This window comes from Scatophagus argus, chromosome 9 (assembly GCF_020382885.2).
Source record: "Scatophagus argus isolate fScaArg1 chromosome 9, fScaArg1.pri, whole genome shotgun sequence".
Lineage (NCBI taxonomy): Eukaryota > Metazoa > Chordata > Actinopteri > Scatophagidae > Scatophagus > Scatophagus argus.
Genome location: NC_058501.1, coordinates 20,804,880 through 20,821,120, shown reverse-complemented (window position 1 = coordinate 20,821,120; position 16,241 = coordinate 20,804,880). Strand labels below are relative to the sequence as shown.

The following is a 16,241-nucleotide window of genomic DNA, read 5'->3' as shown; positions in this document are numbered from 1 at the left end:
TGAGCTAGACCTTTTCATTCAACATCAGTGTCTGACCTCATAAATACTCTACTGCATGAATGGGCAGAAATTCCCACAGAAAAACTCCAAAGAAACTCCAAAAAGAAAATCTTGTGGAAAGCCTTCCCAGAAGAGTGGAAGCTGTTATAGTGGCAAAGCTGTCTGAGTAACGATGCATTTTGATACTTAATTTTCAGGACTTGTTGAAATATTATTTTAAATATCCCACTCAAATTATCAACTTGTCTGAACCCCGACTGGCTAAGGATACAATCTTGAAGGGGACGTCTTGATTAATATGCTGATGACATACATGTTTCAACAACCACTACTGAACTGAGTGAACATTCAATCTGACATTCAGTAAAAATCAAATGTTCTCAGTTTCATATGCTGAGCTGCTGAACTGGACTCAATTACATCATAAAATGACTTTGTGTGTATTAGTTCGTACGCATCCCAAATATCACAACGGCAACAGCCGACTTTGCATAACCTATGTCCTCATGAATGCCACTGGACTAAGTTTAGGTGGATTCATTCAATGTTGTGCTAAATCACATGACATTGAAGTGCTGAAATGAAATTGAGTTTGAGGCAATTTCTACTGTTTATTAACTGCTCTTAATTACCACAGAAATTTGACTGAGTATACGTCATCACCTTCTCAGCCCATTTGAAACATAACAGCTGCATCACTGGGTTATGAAGTGTTACAATGTTATTATTATTGTTGTTGTGAATTACTTTCACAGTAAAGGCTAATTAGAGACTTCTGCTGTGTCTTAATCATTTGCAGAAATTCTCATTCCTAGCTTAGCATTAGAGTTGCATTTTAGGTCAATATTTAAATTAATTGCAAGTACAAAACTAGGCTCAACACAAATGTGTGACTTTTTAAAAGTATTTTTGATGAAAAAGGACATTTCACTGGCACACCCACATGTGTTTTTGCGACTTCCTCATCTTTGAGTCAACTCCTGAGGCTGATTAAAAAAGCAGCACAAACTCTGAGGGAACTTCACTTCTCTGTTCATCTCTCATCCGTCTGCTCGAAAGACCGAAAGAAAACGTAAGCCGTCTTTGCTTCTATACGACACACATCGTCAGCATTCATTTAAAATATAAATCAAAATTCTACACGCTTTAACATTCATTTATTTTGAATTTAGACCAATTAGCAACTGAAGGGCAGAAAGAAGAAACCACAAGAAAAAACAAACAAACAGAAGGCAGTCTTTCAGCTGTTGTTTTAGACATTTTTAGTGTTGAACAGCTTCCTCCTGCTTGTCCTTTTTATTATCATGCCATCCTCTGTGTCAGTATGCCGCAGCAACGACTGTTGTTTGCAAACAACTCTTACTTTGTTGATAAAAATCTCCATCACCAGACTTTCATAAAAGTCGGTGAGCGATTCTGACACACCTTGAATTGAAGAACTGAATTCTGTCAGAACTTTTCTGTTTGGAAACTTTTCCTCACTGATAAAAACTGAAAAATATTCCAAAGCATCTCTACATCATCTCAACTTCACTACTGGCCTCCAAATAAACCCCAGAATACAAACTAGTTATTTCGGACTGAACTGTACTAAAAATATGAAGTGTTGTCATGTATGATCTCCAGACTTCCTGCCTCACACGACTCACAAAGATGGCTGCAGCTCTGACTCTCCTTTTCATCGGCTGTCTGCTGCAAGGTGAGTTGAAGCTCATCCACATTTGAATCAGTGAAAGTATTAAAAACTCTAACTGCGCGATGTTAGTCAAGCATTTACACCAGACTGCAGCAGTAACACTGTAACACATGCTGCAGCAAATGAAGGAGCTACAGTGGTGTTCTGCTGCCTTTTGTTAAAACTTTACTTTGATTGGTAAAAAAATAAAATGTTGTTTTAATCTGGATATATTGGATAAAACAATTAAGCAGAATCTTTATTATGGTCACTTTGGATGATTTCATGGTAAACGGTAAGGTGCTAAGATTTTAGAGGTAACAAACTGTTAAATTTCTTCTTCACTGTAAAAGAGTAATGACTTGTTCTTATTCCAAGATTTGTGTCCTGTGTTTCAGATGTCATGTGTGGAGACCCTACAGAGAAGGTCATTATGCCACAGGCTATCGAGGCTCTGAGGGGATCCTGTGTGACCATACCCTGCTCCTTTGAAGTACGGAGAGAATTTAATTTCCATTTAGATCAAACATGTGAAGCATTGTGGAAAACCGATGCAAACACTGTTGTGTTTAACAGCCGTAATCCACAAAGTTCTACAATTAAAGGAAATTTCACAGGAAACTTAACAAATAAAGACTGCACAACAACTCTGAACAACATGCAACCTGAATACAATAACAGCAATTATCACCTCAGACTGCAATGTGACAATACCCTGAAACATAACATGGATGACCAAAACTTGCAAATTTCAGTGAGAGGTAGGTTTAAAGTCCACACTCTTACACCTCAGTGATTATTTCCCTTGTTCTACTGCTTTGACCTTCTCTTGCTTTTATTCCATTTTGAAAATAATATCACAAATAGAGAGGAATTACTGTATTTGCTGACTTCTCCACATGGACTTTCCCACCAGATGATCCTCCCACACCGACTCTGACTCCACCCACAGTGAGGGTGATGGAGGGAACCTCAGTGAGTGTGAGGTGTTCTGCTCCAGCTCCCTGTCTGTCTCTTCCTCCAGCTCTCACATGGACCCCCCACCTGGGTGACAGTCATGAGACACTGCAGGACAATCAGGACAAAACTAAAGTCAAAATCTCCACTCTGACCTTCACTGCATCTCACCTCCATCACAGACAGAACATCTCCTGTACTGCCGTGTACACAAAACAAGATGGCAGCACTGAGTCATCTGCTACTAAAAGTTTAACAGCTGATATTTCATGTGAGTGAATTTGATCATTTATTTGACAATATTTTAATTAGAAACATTACAATTGAGTTAGGTTATTAATGCTTTACTTGATTAGTCAAAAAAGATCATTAGTACATTTTTTCAAGGCAAAATAGTAAAAATTCGCTGTTCTAAAAATATGAGGATTTGCTGCTTTTTTCTCCTGTATACAATATAAACTTGGTCAAACTAGAGGGTATTTGTCTGATTATTTTTCCCCCACATCAAATCAATATTTCAGTGATGCAAATAAGCGGGGACGTCTGTTAGACTCGGTTGTTAAAATACATCCAACGAGATTTCGCCTCCTGGTTGTGCGCATCCACACGACCAGTTTACTTTCACATCTGGCACACTGACATGCATAAAGATGGACAACAGATCTCCACTTCTTCTCACTGTGAAAAGTGGAGCCAACATATCCTGAATATGAGAGTTTGCAAATAAATACTGGATTCCAAACAGGTGGTGAAAGTGCAGGAACAGAGTGAAAGCTGCTGTTGTTGATGACCATGTAACATTCCAGTACAGGAGCCTGAAATTGAGGCTTAAGCAGCACAAAGGAAGTAAATGTTAAAGTTGTTTGTAGGCTAAAATGAACTGTTCAATGAGGAAGTCTTGATGTATATTTTTGAGCAGGTTTTATCTTCAGCTCTCACATAAGTTTCATCTTCTGCACCTGTCACTTAATCAGCTCTGACCAGAAGATGAGTCCAGTGTGCTCCTCACTCAGAGCCTCTATGTCCTTATTTGTTATTGTTCAGATTCACCCAAACACACCTCAGTGTCAGTCAGTCCCTCTGGTCCAGTACCAGAAGACAGTACTGTGACTCTGACATGCAGGACTACTGCTAACCCAGCAGTAGTGAACTACACCTGGTACAGAACTGATGGAGGCCAGGAGACTTTTATTGGGACTGGACATGTTTTAAATATTACAGCTTCTGAAGTCAGAGGTCCTTTTTTCTGCAAGGCTGAAAATAATGTTGGAGCTGGACGATCCAACATCAGTCACATCGATGTTCAATGTATGTCTCACACGGCTAAATTGTTTTGTTACATAAACTCGAGCATATTTAATTTGAATGTATAGACAAATTTTCTCATTCATTTATTTGCCTCTTCATCGTTAAATTTCCTTTTTTATAAAGCTCTTATTTACTCTTATAATATATAAATACTAAATAAATAATTACATAAGTTACTTCTTACCCCACTGCTAAAAATGGCTATAAGCAATTCATTTGGTCAGAGGACATGGAGTGAGCACTATAAAGCACCTCTCCCAATACATAAAATGGATTTGGACTTTGGACTTTGATTGTCTTCGCTCACAACTTTTCAACAATTGTTTTGTTATTTCAGTCTCTGTCCTTTTCCCAACATGATTAAATATGACTTTGACTCTTGTCTTTTCTCCATTGGTTGCAGTTGCTCCACAGATCCTGCCCTCATCTTATTGCAATAAAACTGCAGAGCAGCTCAACTGTTCCTGTGAGACTGTGGGAAATCCTTCTCCCACATCACAGTGGTATTTGGATGGGTTGCCTGTCGATCACTCTGACAAGTTTGCAGTCAGCAGTGAGTCTGTAAAAGACACGAGTGTGAGGAGCATCATCTCTGTGAATCGACCACAGTGGAAGGGTCTTTCCACCTTGTCCTGCCTCAGCTCCAACTCTCAGGGATCTGTCAGTCAACCTTTTTATGTCTACGTCCTTGAGCCTCAAACATCTGCAGAAAGTCACGGTTTGTATTGTGCTGAATCAAAGCTCTATTGATTATCAGGAAATGATCAGAATTTAAAAACAGAAAGACTTAAGGTTTATTCAGTTAGTTAATGAATACAGTTCAGAATTTTTTCTCTCTAATCCTGAATCAGAAAATGATTTCTACTGCCACGTTTATAATCGGAAACACGGGCAATGATCTACACTAACTTGTCTCCGAGCAGGATGTATTATTCAATGAAATGCAGTCTATCCCGGTTCCAGGATAAAAATCAGCGATCAAAATTTTGTATTTTCAACAACATTATGCTGTTGCATGTTGTGTGGATAAAACAGTTCATGGCTTCATTAAGGATTTAAGGGCCAGAGTGTTTCAGCAGAAACTTTAGCTCTGAATTCTAATGCTGCTCGTCCTTATTGGCTGCTCCTGATCTAACTTTGCAATCAGCTGACATTGATAATCTCACCAACACAATATAAAGGTACACTATATGGACAAAAGTATTGGGACACCAATTATACTGCATTCTATATACGTAGACACTGATGGTCCCCCCTTTGCAGCCATTCCAGCTTCAACTCTTCTGGGGAGGCTTTCCACAAGATTTTGTGTTTCTGTGGGAATTTTGCCCATTCATGCAGCAGAGCGTTTGTGAGGTCAGACTCTGATGTTGGATCAAAAGGCCTGGCTCACAATCTCCGTTTCCAATTTGCATGTGTGTGTGGTTATGGTTTGGCTTAGGGTAATTCTCCAGGAAACTAACATGAACGTAATGTCCTCTGAAGCCATACAAGCTTCTGATTTATACCTGTTTCTTGATAAAAAAGAAGCATTATAAATAAACATGTAGTCAAGTGTCTCAGCCTGATGTTCCTGAAGTAGAGAAGCAGAAGTAACAACTCACTAAAAAGAAGTCTTTATAAAGTATGTCCATACTATTACCAGAAGAATGATGTCTTGTCTGAGTTACTTCTTTATCCTAATCTTCCACTGTCACTTGTAAGAACTTTGGAAGAAAAAAAACTGACAAACACACCTTTATTTCCCTTGCAATAATAATCCAAATAATCTTTTTCTGGCATGAAATTTAGACTATTATGTTATTTTTTTTATGACAGGCCTTGGGCATCTTGGATCGTATGGTGGAGTTCTTCTCTTGTCTGTTGCTGGTGTATCTCTAATGGTGAACGTCTTGTACACAGTCTGCATGGCATTTCTTTGGTACGTCATGACAACAGATTAAATGTTCTTTGAAGACAGCTCTGCTGATGAAAAATGCTGATGATAGATAAATAATTAAGTAGTACATACCTAAAGAAACTAATTGTAATACATGTTTGGTTGGCACCAATTCCCCCCAATATTTAAATATGCCCATAAGGCCCCAAGCACCCACATATTTTAATTCATGCAATCATTATCATAACTAAACTTAAATTGCCATTATTATTACTACTGGTTCAAGTATTACTGCAGCTCTGCGTGTGGTTTGTCAAAGTTGTGTTGCCGTACCCGAGCAGAAGCTGTTGCTCGACTGCTTTGGGTAGGTAGATCCGGTCAATGTCAGACACTGTACCGTCTGTTTCGTTATTTTCAGTTGCATTACAATGTGAAAAGTTACAAAGTCACACGAATGTTAGCTAAACTATGGCACTGTCAACTGGGATAGTTTATGTAAAGACACCCCCCTCGTCAGATTTGGTCACCTCCAATGCTGACTCCATGATTACATCCTTGATATACAACGTCTTCTCTTATTTCCCCCTCAAAGGAAAGCAAGAAGGAGCCAGAAGCCAAAAGAAGAGGACAGAACTTACATGTCATTGGATCGAAGAGACAGATCTCCAGAGTACGATGTCATTGCCCAAACTCCGAAATGACGACTTCCACTGATGATGAGCGTGATCATTTCCTGAAGGATTTATTGCCTTTCACTGAGGCAAAAATGAATGCTTTATTTCTGCTCTCTGTTGCAATGCCTTAAATTTATGTTTATGTATTTATGAATCAAATTTCTGTGTGTGGGACACAAAACATGAACAACTATGTTAAAGCTTTCTGTCTGAAGTTCAATTTCAGCAAAATGTCGGAGCTGTTTTAAGTATGCTATGCAGTGATCTTTGAGGTGGCGAGTTTTTCCCTTTTACTGGTATTGACACTGTGTTGATCAGCTGTAGCACCTGTTTGATTTAAAACAGAAAGCACATTTTGAATGAGGAGACATAAGTCTGTTCCATGATTTTCTTTACTGAGAATAAAGAAATAATGTGAAGCCAAATGCAGAGACGGGGATTTATATGGCACTGGACTGAACAGACGAGTCTCAGAAACATAGTGTTGTACAGAAAGACTGGGTCAACGTCCACAGTGTTTTGTTGACAATGACAATAAAACATTTATGCATTTCTTTCATACAATACATTCCATCTCGAGACTGTCTTCCTCAGAAGAATGACAGCACTTAGTTCAGTAAATGCCTCTGCAGAGCTCACAGAAAATGTGACAGGAGCAAAGGAAGACATTAAAATGACTTCTCTATCAAGCAGGAAGTCACCATGAGTTATACCTGTCACAATATCACATCTTCTCCACAGATGAAGTCAGAAACAAAAGAGGCCACAAAGCCTAACATATGTATTATTAACACAATATCAATATTTCATTTTTCACTTTAAATATCACGTTATCATCAATACCTGCATATAACTTGAACTGTGTGTTTATAACAATCAAGGTTCTCAATGCGTCACTCCAGAGGGCTCTGAGTAACGATGCATTTTGATACTTAATTTTCAGGACTTGTTGAAATATTATTTTAAATATCCCACTCAAATTATCAACTTGTCTGAACCCCGACTGGCTAAGGATACAAACTTGAAGGGGACGTCTTGATTAATATGCTGATGACATACATGTTTCAACAACCACGACTGAACTGAGTGAACATTCAATCTGACATTCAGTAAAAATCAAATGTTCTCAGTTTCATATGCTGAGCTGCTGAACTGGACTCAATTACATCATAAAATGACTTTGTGTGTATTAGTTCGTACGCATCCCAAATATCACAACGGCAACAGCCGACTTTGCATAACCTATGTCCTCATGAAAGCCACTGGAATAAGTTTAGGTGGATTCATTCAATGTTGTGCTAAATCACATGACATTGAAGTGCTGAAATGAAATTGAGTTTGAGGCAATTTCTACTGTTTATTAACTGCTCTTAATTACCACAGAAATTTGACTGAGTATACGTCATCACCTTCTCAGCCCATTTGAAACATAACAGCTGCATCACTGGGTTATGAAGTGTTACAATGTTATTATTATTGTTTTTGTGAATTTCTTCCACAGTAAAGGCTAATCAGAGACTTCTGCTGTGTCTTAATCATTTGCAGAAATTCTCATTCCTAGCTTAGCATTAGAGTTGCATTTTAGGTCAATATTTAAATTAAATTAAAGTACAAAACTAGGCTCAACACAAATGTGTGACTTTTTAAAAGTATTTTTGATGAAAAAGGACATTTCACTGGCACACCCACATGTGTTTTTGTGACTTCCTCATCTTTGAGTCAACTCCTGAGGCTGATTAAAAAAGCAGCACAAACTCTGAGGGAACTTCACTTCTCTGTTCATCTCTCATCCGTCTGCTCGAAAGACCGAAAGAAAACGTAAGCCGTCTTTGCTTCTATACGACACACATCGTCAGCATTCATTTAAAATATAAATCAAAATTCTACACGCTTTAACATTCATTTATTTTGAATTTAGATCAATTAGCAACTGAAGGGCAGAAAGAAGAAACCACAAGAAAAACCAAACAAACAAAGGCAGTCTTTCAGCTGTTGTTTTAGACATTTTTAGTGTTGAACAAACTTCCTCCTGCTTGTCCTTTTTATTATCATGCCATCCTCTGTGTCAGTATGCCGCAGCAACGACTGTTGTTTGCAAACAACTCTTACTTTGTTGATAAAAATCTCCATCACCAGACTTTCATAAAAGTCGGGTGAGCGATTCTGACACACCTTGAATTGAAGAACTGAATTCTGTGAGAACTTTTCTGTTTGGAAACTTTTCCTCACTGATAAAAACTGAAAAATATTCCAAAACATCTCTACATCATCTCAACTTCACTACTGGCCTCCAAATAAACCCCAGAATACAAACTAGTTATTTCGGACTGAACTGTACTAAAAATATGAAGTGTTGTCATGTATGATCTCCAGACTTCCTGCCTCACACGACTCACAAAGATGGCTGCAGCTCTGACTCTCCTTTTCATCGGCTGTCTGCTGCAAGGTGAGTTGAAGCTCATTCACATTTGAATCAGTGAAAGTATTAAAAACTCTAACTGCGCGATGTTAGTCAAGCATTTACACCAGACTGCAGCAGTAACACTGTAACACATGCTGCAGCAAATGAAGGAGCTACAGTGGTGTTCTGCTGCCTTTTGTTAAAACTTTACTTTGATGAGTTAAAAAAAGAAAAGTTATTTTTATCTGGACATATTGGAAAAAACAACTGAGCAGAATCTTTACTATGGTCACTTTGGATGATTTCATGGTAAACGGTAAGGTGCTAAGATTTTAGAGGTAACAAACTGTTAAATTTCTTCTTTACTGTAAAAGAGTAATGACTTGTTCTTATTCCAAGATTTGTGTCCTGTGTTTCAGATGTCATGTGTGGAGACCCTACAGAGAAGGTCATTATGCCACAGGCTATCGAGGCTCTGAGGGGATCCTGTGTGACCATACCCTGCTCCTTTGAAGTACGGAGAGCATTTAATGTCCATTTAGATCAAACATGTAAAGCATTGTGGAAAACCGATAAAAACACTGTTGTGTTTAACAGCAGTAATCCACAAAGTTCTACAATTAAAGGACATTTCACAGGAAACTTAATAAATAAAGATTGCACAACAACTCTGAACAACATGCAACCTGCATACAACAACAAATATTTCTTCAGAGTGGAATGTGATAAAACCCTGAAACATGACATGATTGACCAAAAATTGCAAATTTCAATGAGAGGTAGGTTTAAAGTCCACACTGTTACACCTCAGTGATTATTTCCCTTGTTGTACTGCTTTGACCTTCTCTTGCTTTTATTCCATTTTGAAAATAATATAACAAATAGAGAGGAATTACTGTATTTGCTGACTTCTCCACATGGACTTTCCCACCAGATGATCCTCCCACACCGACTCTGACTCCACCCACAGTGAGGTGGGTGGAGGGAACCTCAGTGAGTGTGAGGTGTTCTGCTCCAGCTCCCTGTCTGTCTCTTCCTCCAGCTCTCACATGGACCCCCCACCTGGGTGACAGTCATGAGACACTGCAGGACAATCAGGACAAAACTAAAGTCAAAATCTCCACTCTGACCTTCACTGCATCTCACCTCCATCACAGACAGAACATCTCCTGTACTGCCGTGTACACAAAACAAGATGGCAGCACTGAGTCATCTGCTACTACAAGTTTAACAGCTGATATTTCATGTGAGTGAATTTGATTATTTATTTGACAATATTTTAATTAGAAACATTAGAATTGAGTTAGTTATTAATGCTTTACTTGATTAGTCAAAAAAGATCATTAGTACATTTTTTGAAGGTAAAATTGTAAAAATTAGCTGTTCTAAAAATATGAGGATTTGCTGCTTTTTTCTCCTTTATACAATATAAACTTGGTCAAACTAGAGGGTATTTGTCTGATTATTTTTCCCCCACATCAAATCAATATTTCAGTGATGCATGTCCTTATTTGTTATTTTCCAGATTCACCCAAACACACCTCAGTGTCAGTCAGTCCCTCTGGTCCAGTACCAGAAGACAGTACTGTGACTCTGACATGCAGTACTACTGCTAACCCAGCAGTAGTGAACTACACCTGGTACAGAACTGATGGAGGCCAGGAGACTTTTATTGGGACTGGACATGTTTTAAGCATTAGAGCTTCTGAAGTCAGAGGTCCTTTTTTCTGCAAGGCTGAAAATAATGTTGGAGCTGGACGATCCAACATCAGTCACATCGATGTTCAATGTATGTATGAATTTCTAACTTATATGTTTTATACACTTCGTTAAGTCTAGCTTTATGCAGTGCACTGATTTATAAATTGTAATATTTACTCATGAACTGATTTATTCAAATACTTAAGGTCATTGTGTTTAGGACTTTTAAAGGTCCAACTTCAGTTCCCTCAGGTTTGATTTTTGTATTCGGGCCTCCTCGTTTATCCTTTTCAGCCTACATTATCAAACCTGTTAATACAGGCAAGTCGGTAAGTTAATGTTGGCTTTCTTCAATAACTCATTAAGTATTAGTGACCAAATAAAAATACTCTTTAGACAGACGTTTGTATTCTGGTTTCGCCAGATACAAAAAGGTGTCAACACTGTAACTTTGGAACAAAAAACGGACAAAACGCACCTTTATTTTTCTCACAATAAAAACCAAGTAAACTTTTTTCTGGCATTTTAATAACTTCTTTTACAGATTCACCCAAACACACCTCAGTGTCAGTCAGTCCCTCTGGTCCAGTACCAGAAGACAGTACTGTGACTCTGACATGCAGGACTACTGCTAACCCAGCAGTAGTGAACTACACCTGGTACAGAACTGATGGAGGCCAGGAGACTTTTATTGGGACTGGACATGTTTTAAGCATTAGAGCTTTAAAGTCAGAAGTTCTTTTTCTGCAAGGCTGAAAATAATGTTGGAGCTGGACGATCCAACATCAACCACATCGATGTTCAATGTATGTATGAATTTCTAACTTGCATGTTTTATACACTTCGTTAAGTCTGGCTTTATGCAGTGCACTGATTTATAAATTGTAATATTTAGTCATGAACTGTTTATTCAAATACTTAAGGTCATTGTGTTTAGGACTTTTAAAGGTCCAACTTCAGTTCCCTCAGGTTTGATTTTTTGTATTCGGGCCTCCTCGTTTATCCTTTTCAGCCTACATTATCAAACCTGTTAATACAGGCAAGTCGGTAATTTAATGCTGGCTTTCTTCAATAACTCATTAAGTATTAGTGACCAAATAAAAATACTCTTTAGACAGACGTTTGCATTCTGGTTTCACCAGATACAAAAAGGTGTCAACACTGTAATTTTGGAAGAATTAAAAGGACAAAACACACCTTTATTTTTCTCACAATAATAAACCAAGTAAACTTTTTTTTCTGACATTTTAATAACTTCTTTTACAGATTCACCCAAACACACCTCGTGTCAGTCAGTCCCTCTGGTCCAGTACCAGAAGACAGTACTGTGACTCTGACATGCAGTACTACTGCTAATCCAGCAGTAGTGACTACACCTGGTACAGAACTGATGGAGGCCAGGAGACTTTTATTGGGACTGGACATGTTTTAACATTAGAGCTTCTAAAGTCAGAGGTCCTTTTTTCTGCAAGGCTGAAAATAATGTTGGAGCTGGACGATCCAACATCAGTCACATCGATGTTCAATGTATGTATGAATTTCTAACTTATATGTTTTGTACACTTCATGAAGACTAGCTTTATGCGGTGCACTGATTTATAAATTGTAACATTTAGACATGAACTGATTTATTCAAATACTTAAGGTCATTGTGTTTAGGATTTTTAAAGGTCCAACTTCAGTGGCCTCAGGTTTGATTTTTGTATTCGGGCCTCCTCTTTTATCCTTTTCAGCCTACATTATTAAACCTGTTAATGCAGGCAAGTCGGTAGTTTAATGCTGGCTTTCTTCATTAACTCATTACATATTAGTGACCAAATAAATAATTAGCAATAGTATTAATAAATAATTATTACTTGTGAACAAATCGTAATTAGACAGGTGTTTGCATTCTGGTTTCGCCAGTTACAAAAAGGTGTCAACAATGTAACTTTGGAAGAAAAAAACTGACAAACACACCTTTATTTCCCTTGCAATAATAATTAAAATAATCTTTTTCTGGCATGAAATTTAGACTATTATGTTATTTTTTTTCTACTATGTTATTTTTTTATGACAGGCCTTGGGCATCTTGGATCGTATGGTGGAGTTCTTCTCTTGTCTGTTGCTGGTGTATCTCTAATGGTGAACGTCTTGTACACAGTCTGCGTGGCATTTCTTTGGTACGTCATGACAACAGATTAAATGTTCTTTGAAGACAGCTCTGCTGATGAAAAGTGCTGATGATAGAAAAATAATTAAGTAGTACATACCTAAAGAAACTAATTGTAATACATGTTTGGTTGGCACCAATTCCCCCCAATATTTAAATATGCCCATAAGGCCCCAAGCACCCACATATTTTAATTCATGCAATCATTATCATAACTAAACTTAAATTGCCATTATTATTACTACTGGTTCAAGTATTACTGCAGCTCTGCGTGTGGTTTGTCAAAGTTGTGTTGCCGTACCCGAGCAGAAGCTGTTGCTCGACTGCTTTGGGTAGGTAGATCCGGTCAATGTCAGACACTGTACCGTCTGTTTCGTTATTTTCAATTGCATTACAATGTGAAAAGTTACAAAGTCACACGAATGTTAGCTAAACTATGGCACTGTCAACTGGGATAGTTTATGTAAAGACACCCCCCTCGTCAGATTTGGTCACCTCCAATGCTGACTCCATGATTACATCCTTGATATACAATGTCTTCTCTTATTTTCCCCTCAAAGCAAAGCAAGAAGGAGCCAGAAGCCAAAAGAAGAGGACAGAACTTACATGTCATTGGATCGAAGAGACAGATCTCCAGAGTACGATGTCATTGCCCAAACTCCGAAATGACGACTTCCACTGATGATGAGCGTGATCATTTCCTGAAGGATTTATTGCCATTCACTGAAGCAAAAATGAAAGCTTTATTTCTGCTCTCTGTTGCAATGCCTTAAATTTATGTTTATGTATTTATGAATCAAATTTCTGTGTGTGGGACACACAACATGAACAGCTATGTTAATGCTTTCTGCCTGAAGTTCAATTTCAGCAAAATGTCGGAGTTGTTTTAAGTATGCTATGCAGTGATCTTTGAGGTGGTGAGTTTTTCCCTTTTACTGGTATTGACACTGTGTTGATCAGCTGTAGCACCTGTTTGATTTAAAAACAGAAAGCACATTTTGAATGAGGAGACATAAGTCTGTTCCATGATTTTCTTTACTGGGAATAAAGAAATAACGTGAAGCCAAATGCAGAGACGGGGATTTAAATGGCACTGGACTGAACAGATGAGTCACCATGAGTTATCGCTGTCACAATATCACATCTTCTCCACAGATGAAGTCAGAAACAAAAGAGGCCACAAAGCCTAACATATGTATTATTAACACAATATCAATATTTCAATTTTCACTTTAAATATCACGTTATCATCAGTACCTGCATATAACTTGAACTGTGTGTTTATAACAATTAAGGTTCTCAGTGCGTCACTCCAGAGGGCTCTGAGTAACGATATTTGATACTTGATTTTCAGGACTTGTTGAAATATTATTTTAAATATCCCACTCAAATTATCAACTTGTCTGAACCCCGACTGGCTAAGGATACAAACTTGAAGGGGACGTCTTGATTAATATGCTGATGACATACATGTTTCAACAACCACGACTGAACTGAGTGAACATTCAATCTGACATTCAGTAAAAATCAAATGTTCTCAGTTTCATATGCTGAGCTGCTGAACTGGACTCAATTACATCATAAAATGACTTTGTGTGTATTAGTTCGTACGCATCCCAAATATCACAACGGCAACAGCCGCATATCAGATCACCGACTTTGCATAACCTATGTCCTCATGAATGCCACTGGACTAAGTTTAGGTGGATTCATTCAATGTTGTGCTAAATCACATGACATTGAAGTGCTGAAATGAAATTGAGTTTGAGGCAATTTCTACTGTTTATTAACTGCTCTTAATTACCACAGAAATTTGACTGAGTATACGTCATCACCTTCTCAGCCCATTTGAAACATAACAGCTGCATCACTGGGTTATGAAGTGTTACAATGTTATTATTATTGTTTTTGTGAATTTCTTTCACAGTAAAGGCTAACCAGAGACTTCTGCTGTGTCTTAATCATTTGCAGAAATTCTCATTCCTAGCTTAGCATTAGAGTTGCATTTTAGGTCAATATTTAAATTAAAAGAAGAACATTTGTGACCATTAAAGTACAAAACTAGGCTCAACACAAATGTGTGACTTTTTAAAAGTATTTTTGATGAAAAAGGACATTTCACTGGCACACCCACATGTGTTTTTGCGACTTCCTCATCTTTGAGTCAACTCCTGAGGCTGATTAAAAAAGCAGCACAAACTCTGAGGGAACTTCACTTCTCTGTTCATCTCTCATCCGTCTGCTCGAAAGACCGAAAGAAAACGTAAGCCGTCTTTGCTTCTATACGACACACATCGTCAGCATTCATTTAAAATATAAATCAAAATTCTACACGCTTTAACATTCATTTATTTTGAATTTAGATCAATTAGCAACTGAAAGGCAGAAAGAAGAAACCACAAGAAAAACCAAACAAACATAAGGCAGTCTTTCAGTTGTTGTTTTAGACATTTTTAGTGTTGAACAACTTCCTCCTGCTTGTCCTTTTTATTATCATGCCATCCTCTGTGTCAGTATGCCGCAGCAACGACTGTTGTTTGCAAACAACTCTTACTTTGTTGATAAAAATCTCCATCACCAGACTTTCATAAAAGTCGGTGAGCGATTCTGACACACCTTGAATTGAAGAACTGAATTCTGTCAGAACTTTTCTGTTTGGAAACTTTTCCTCACTGATAAAAACTGAAAAATATTCCAAAACATCTCTACATCATCTCAACTTCACTACTGGCCTCCAAATAAACCCCAGAATACAAACTAGTTATTTCGGACTGAACTGTACTAAAAATATGAAGTGTTGTCATGTATGATCTCCAGACTTCCTGCCTCACACGACTCACAAAGATGGCTGCAGCTCTGACTCTCCTTTTCATCGGCTGTCTGCTGCAAGGTGAGTTGAAGCTCATTCACATTTGAATCAGTGAAAGTATTAAAAACTCTAACTGCGCGATGTTAGTCAAGCATTTACACCAGACTGCAGCAGTAACACTGTAACACATGCTGCAGCAAATGAAGGAGCTACAGTGGTGTTCTGCTGCCTTTTGTTAAAACTTTACTTTGATGAGTTAAAAAAAGAAAAGTTATTTTTATCTGGACATATTGGAAAAAACAACTAAGCAGAATCTTTGCTATGGTCACTTTGGATGATTTCATGGTAAACAATAAGGTGCTAAGATTTTAGAGGTAACAAACTGTTAAATTTCTTCTTACTGTAAAAGAGTAATGACTTGTTCTTATTCCAAGATTTGTGTCCTGTGTTTCAGATGTCATGTGTGGAGACCCTACAGAGAAGGTCATTATGCCAAAGGCTATCGAGGCTCTGAGGGGATCCTGTGTGACCATACCCTGCTCCTTTGAAGTACGGAGAGAATATAATGTCCATTTAGATCAAACATGTGAAGCATTGTGGAAAAACGAGGCAAACACTGTTGTGTTTAACAGCAGTAATCCACAAAGTTCTACAATTAAAGGAAATTTCACAGGAAACTTAAAAT

The 16,241-nt window shown here is 37.9% G+C and overlaps 1 protein-coding gene and 1 pseudogene across 1 annotated transcript in view; both read left to right on the top strand.

Annotated features, from left to right (window-relative positions):
• The first annotated feature begins 861 nt into the window (after nt 1-861).
• On the top strand, nt 862-13,720 carry LOC124064252 (annotated as a pseudogene).
• Nucleotides 13,721-14,795: 1,075 nt separating this feature from the next.
• Nucleotides 14,796-16,241, top strand: part of LOC124064251 (sialoadhesin-like) — a 35,932-nt gene continuing 34,486 nt past the window's right edge. Inside the window, 2 exon segments of the mRNA XM_046398543.1 lie at nt 14,796-15,010; nt 15,565-15,637. Of these exon segments, the coding sequence (XP_046254499.1) occupies nt 15,592-15,637 (46 nt within the window). The 5' untranslated portion in view covers nt 14,796-15,010; nt 15,565-15,591.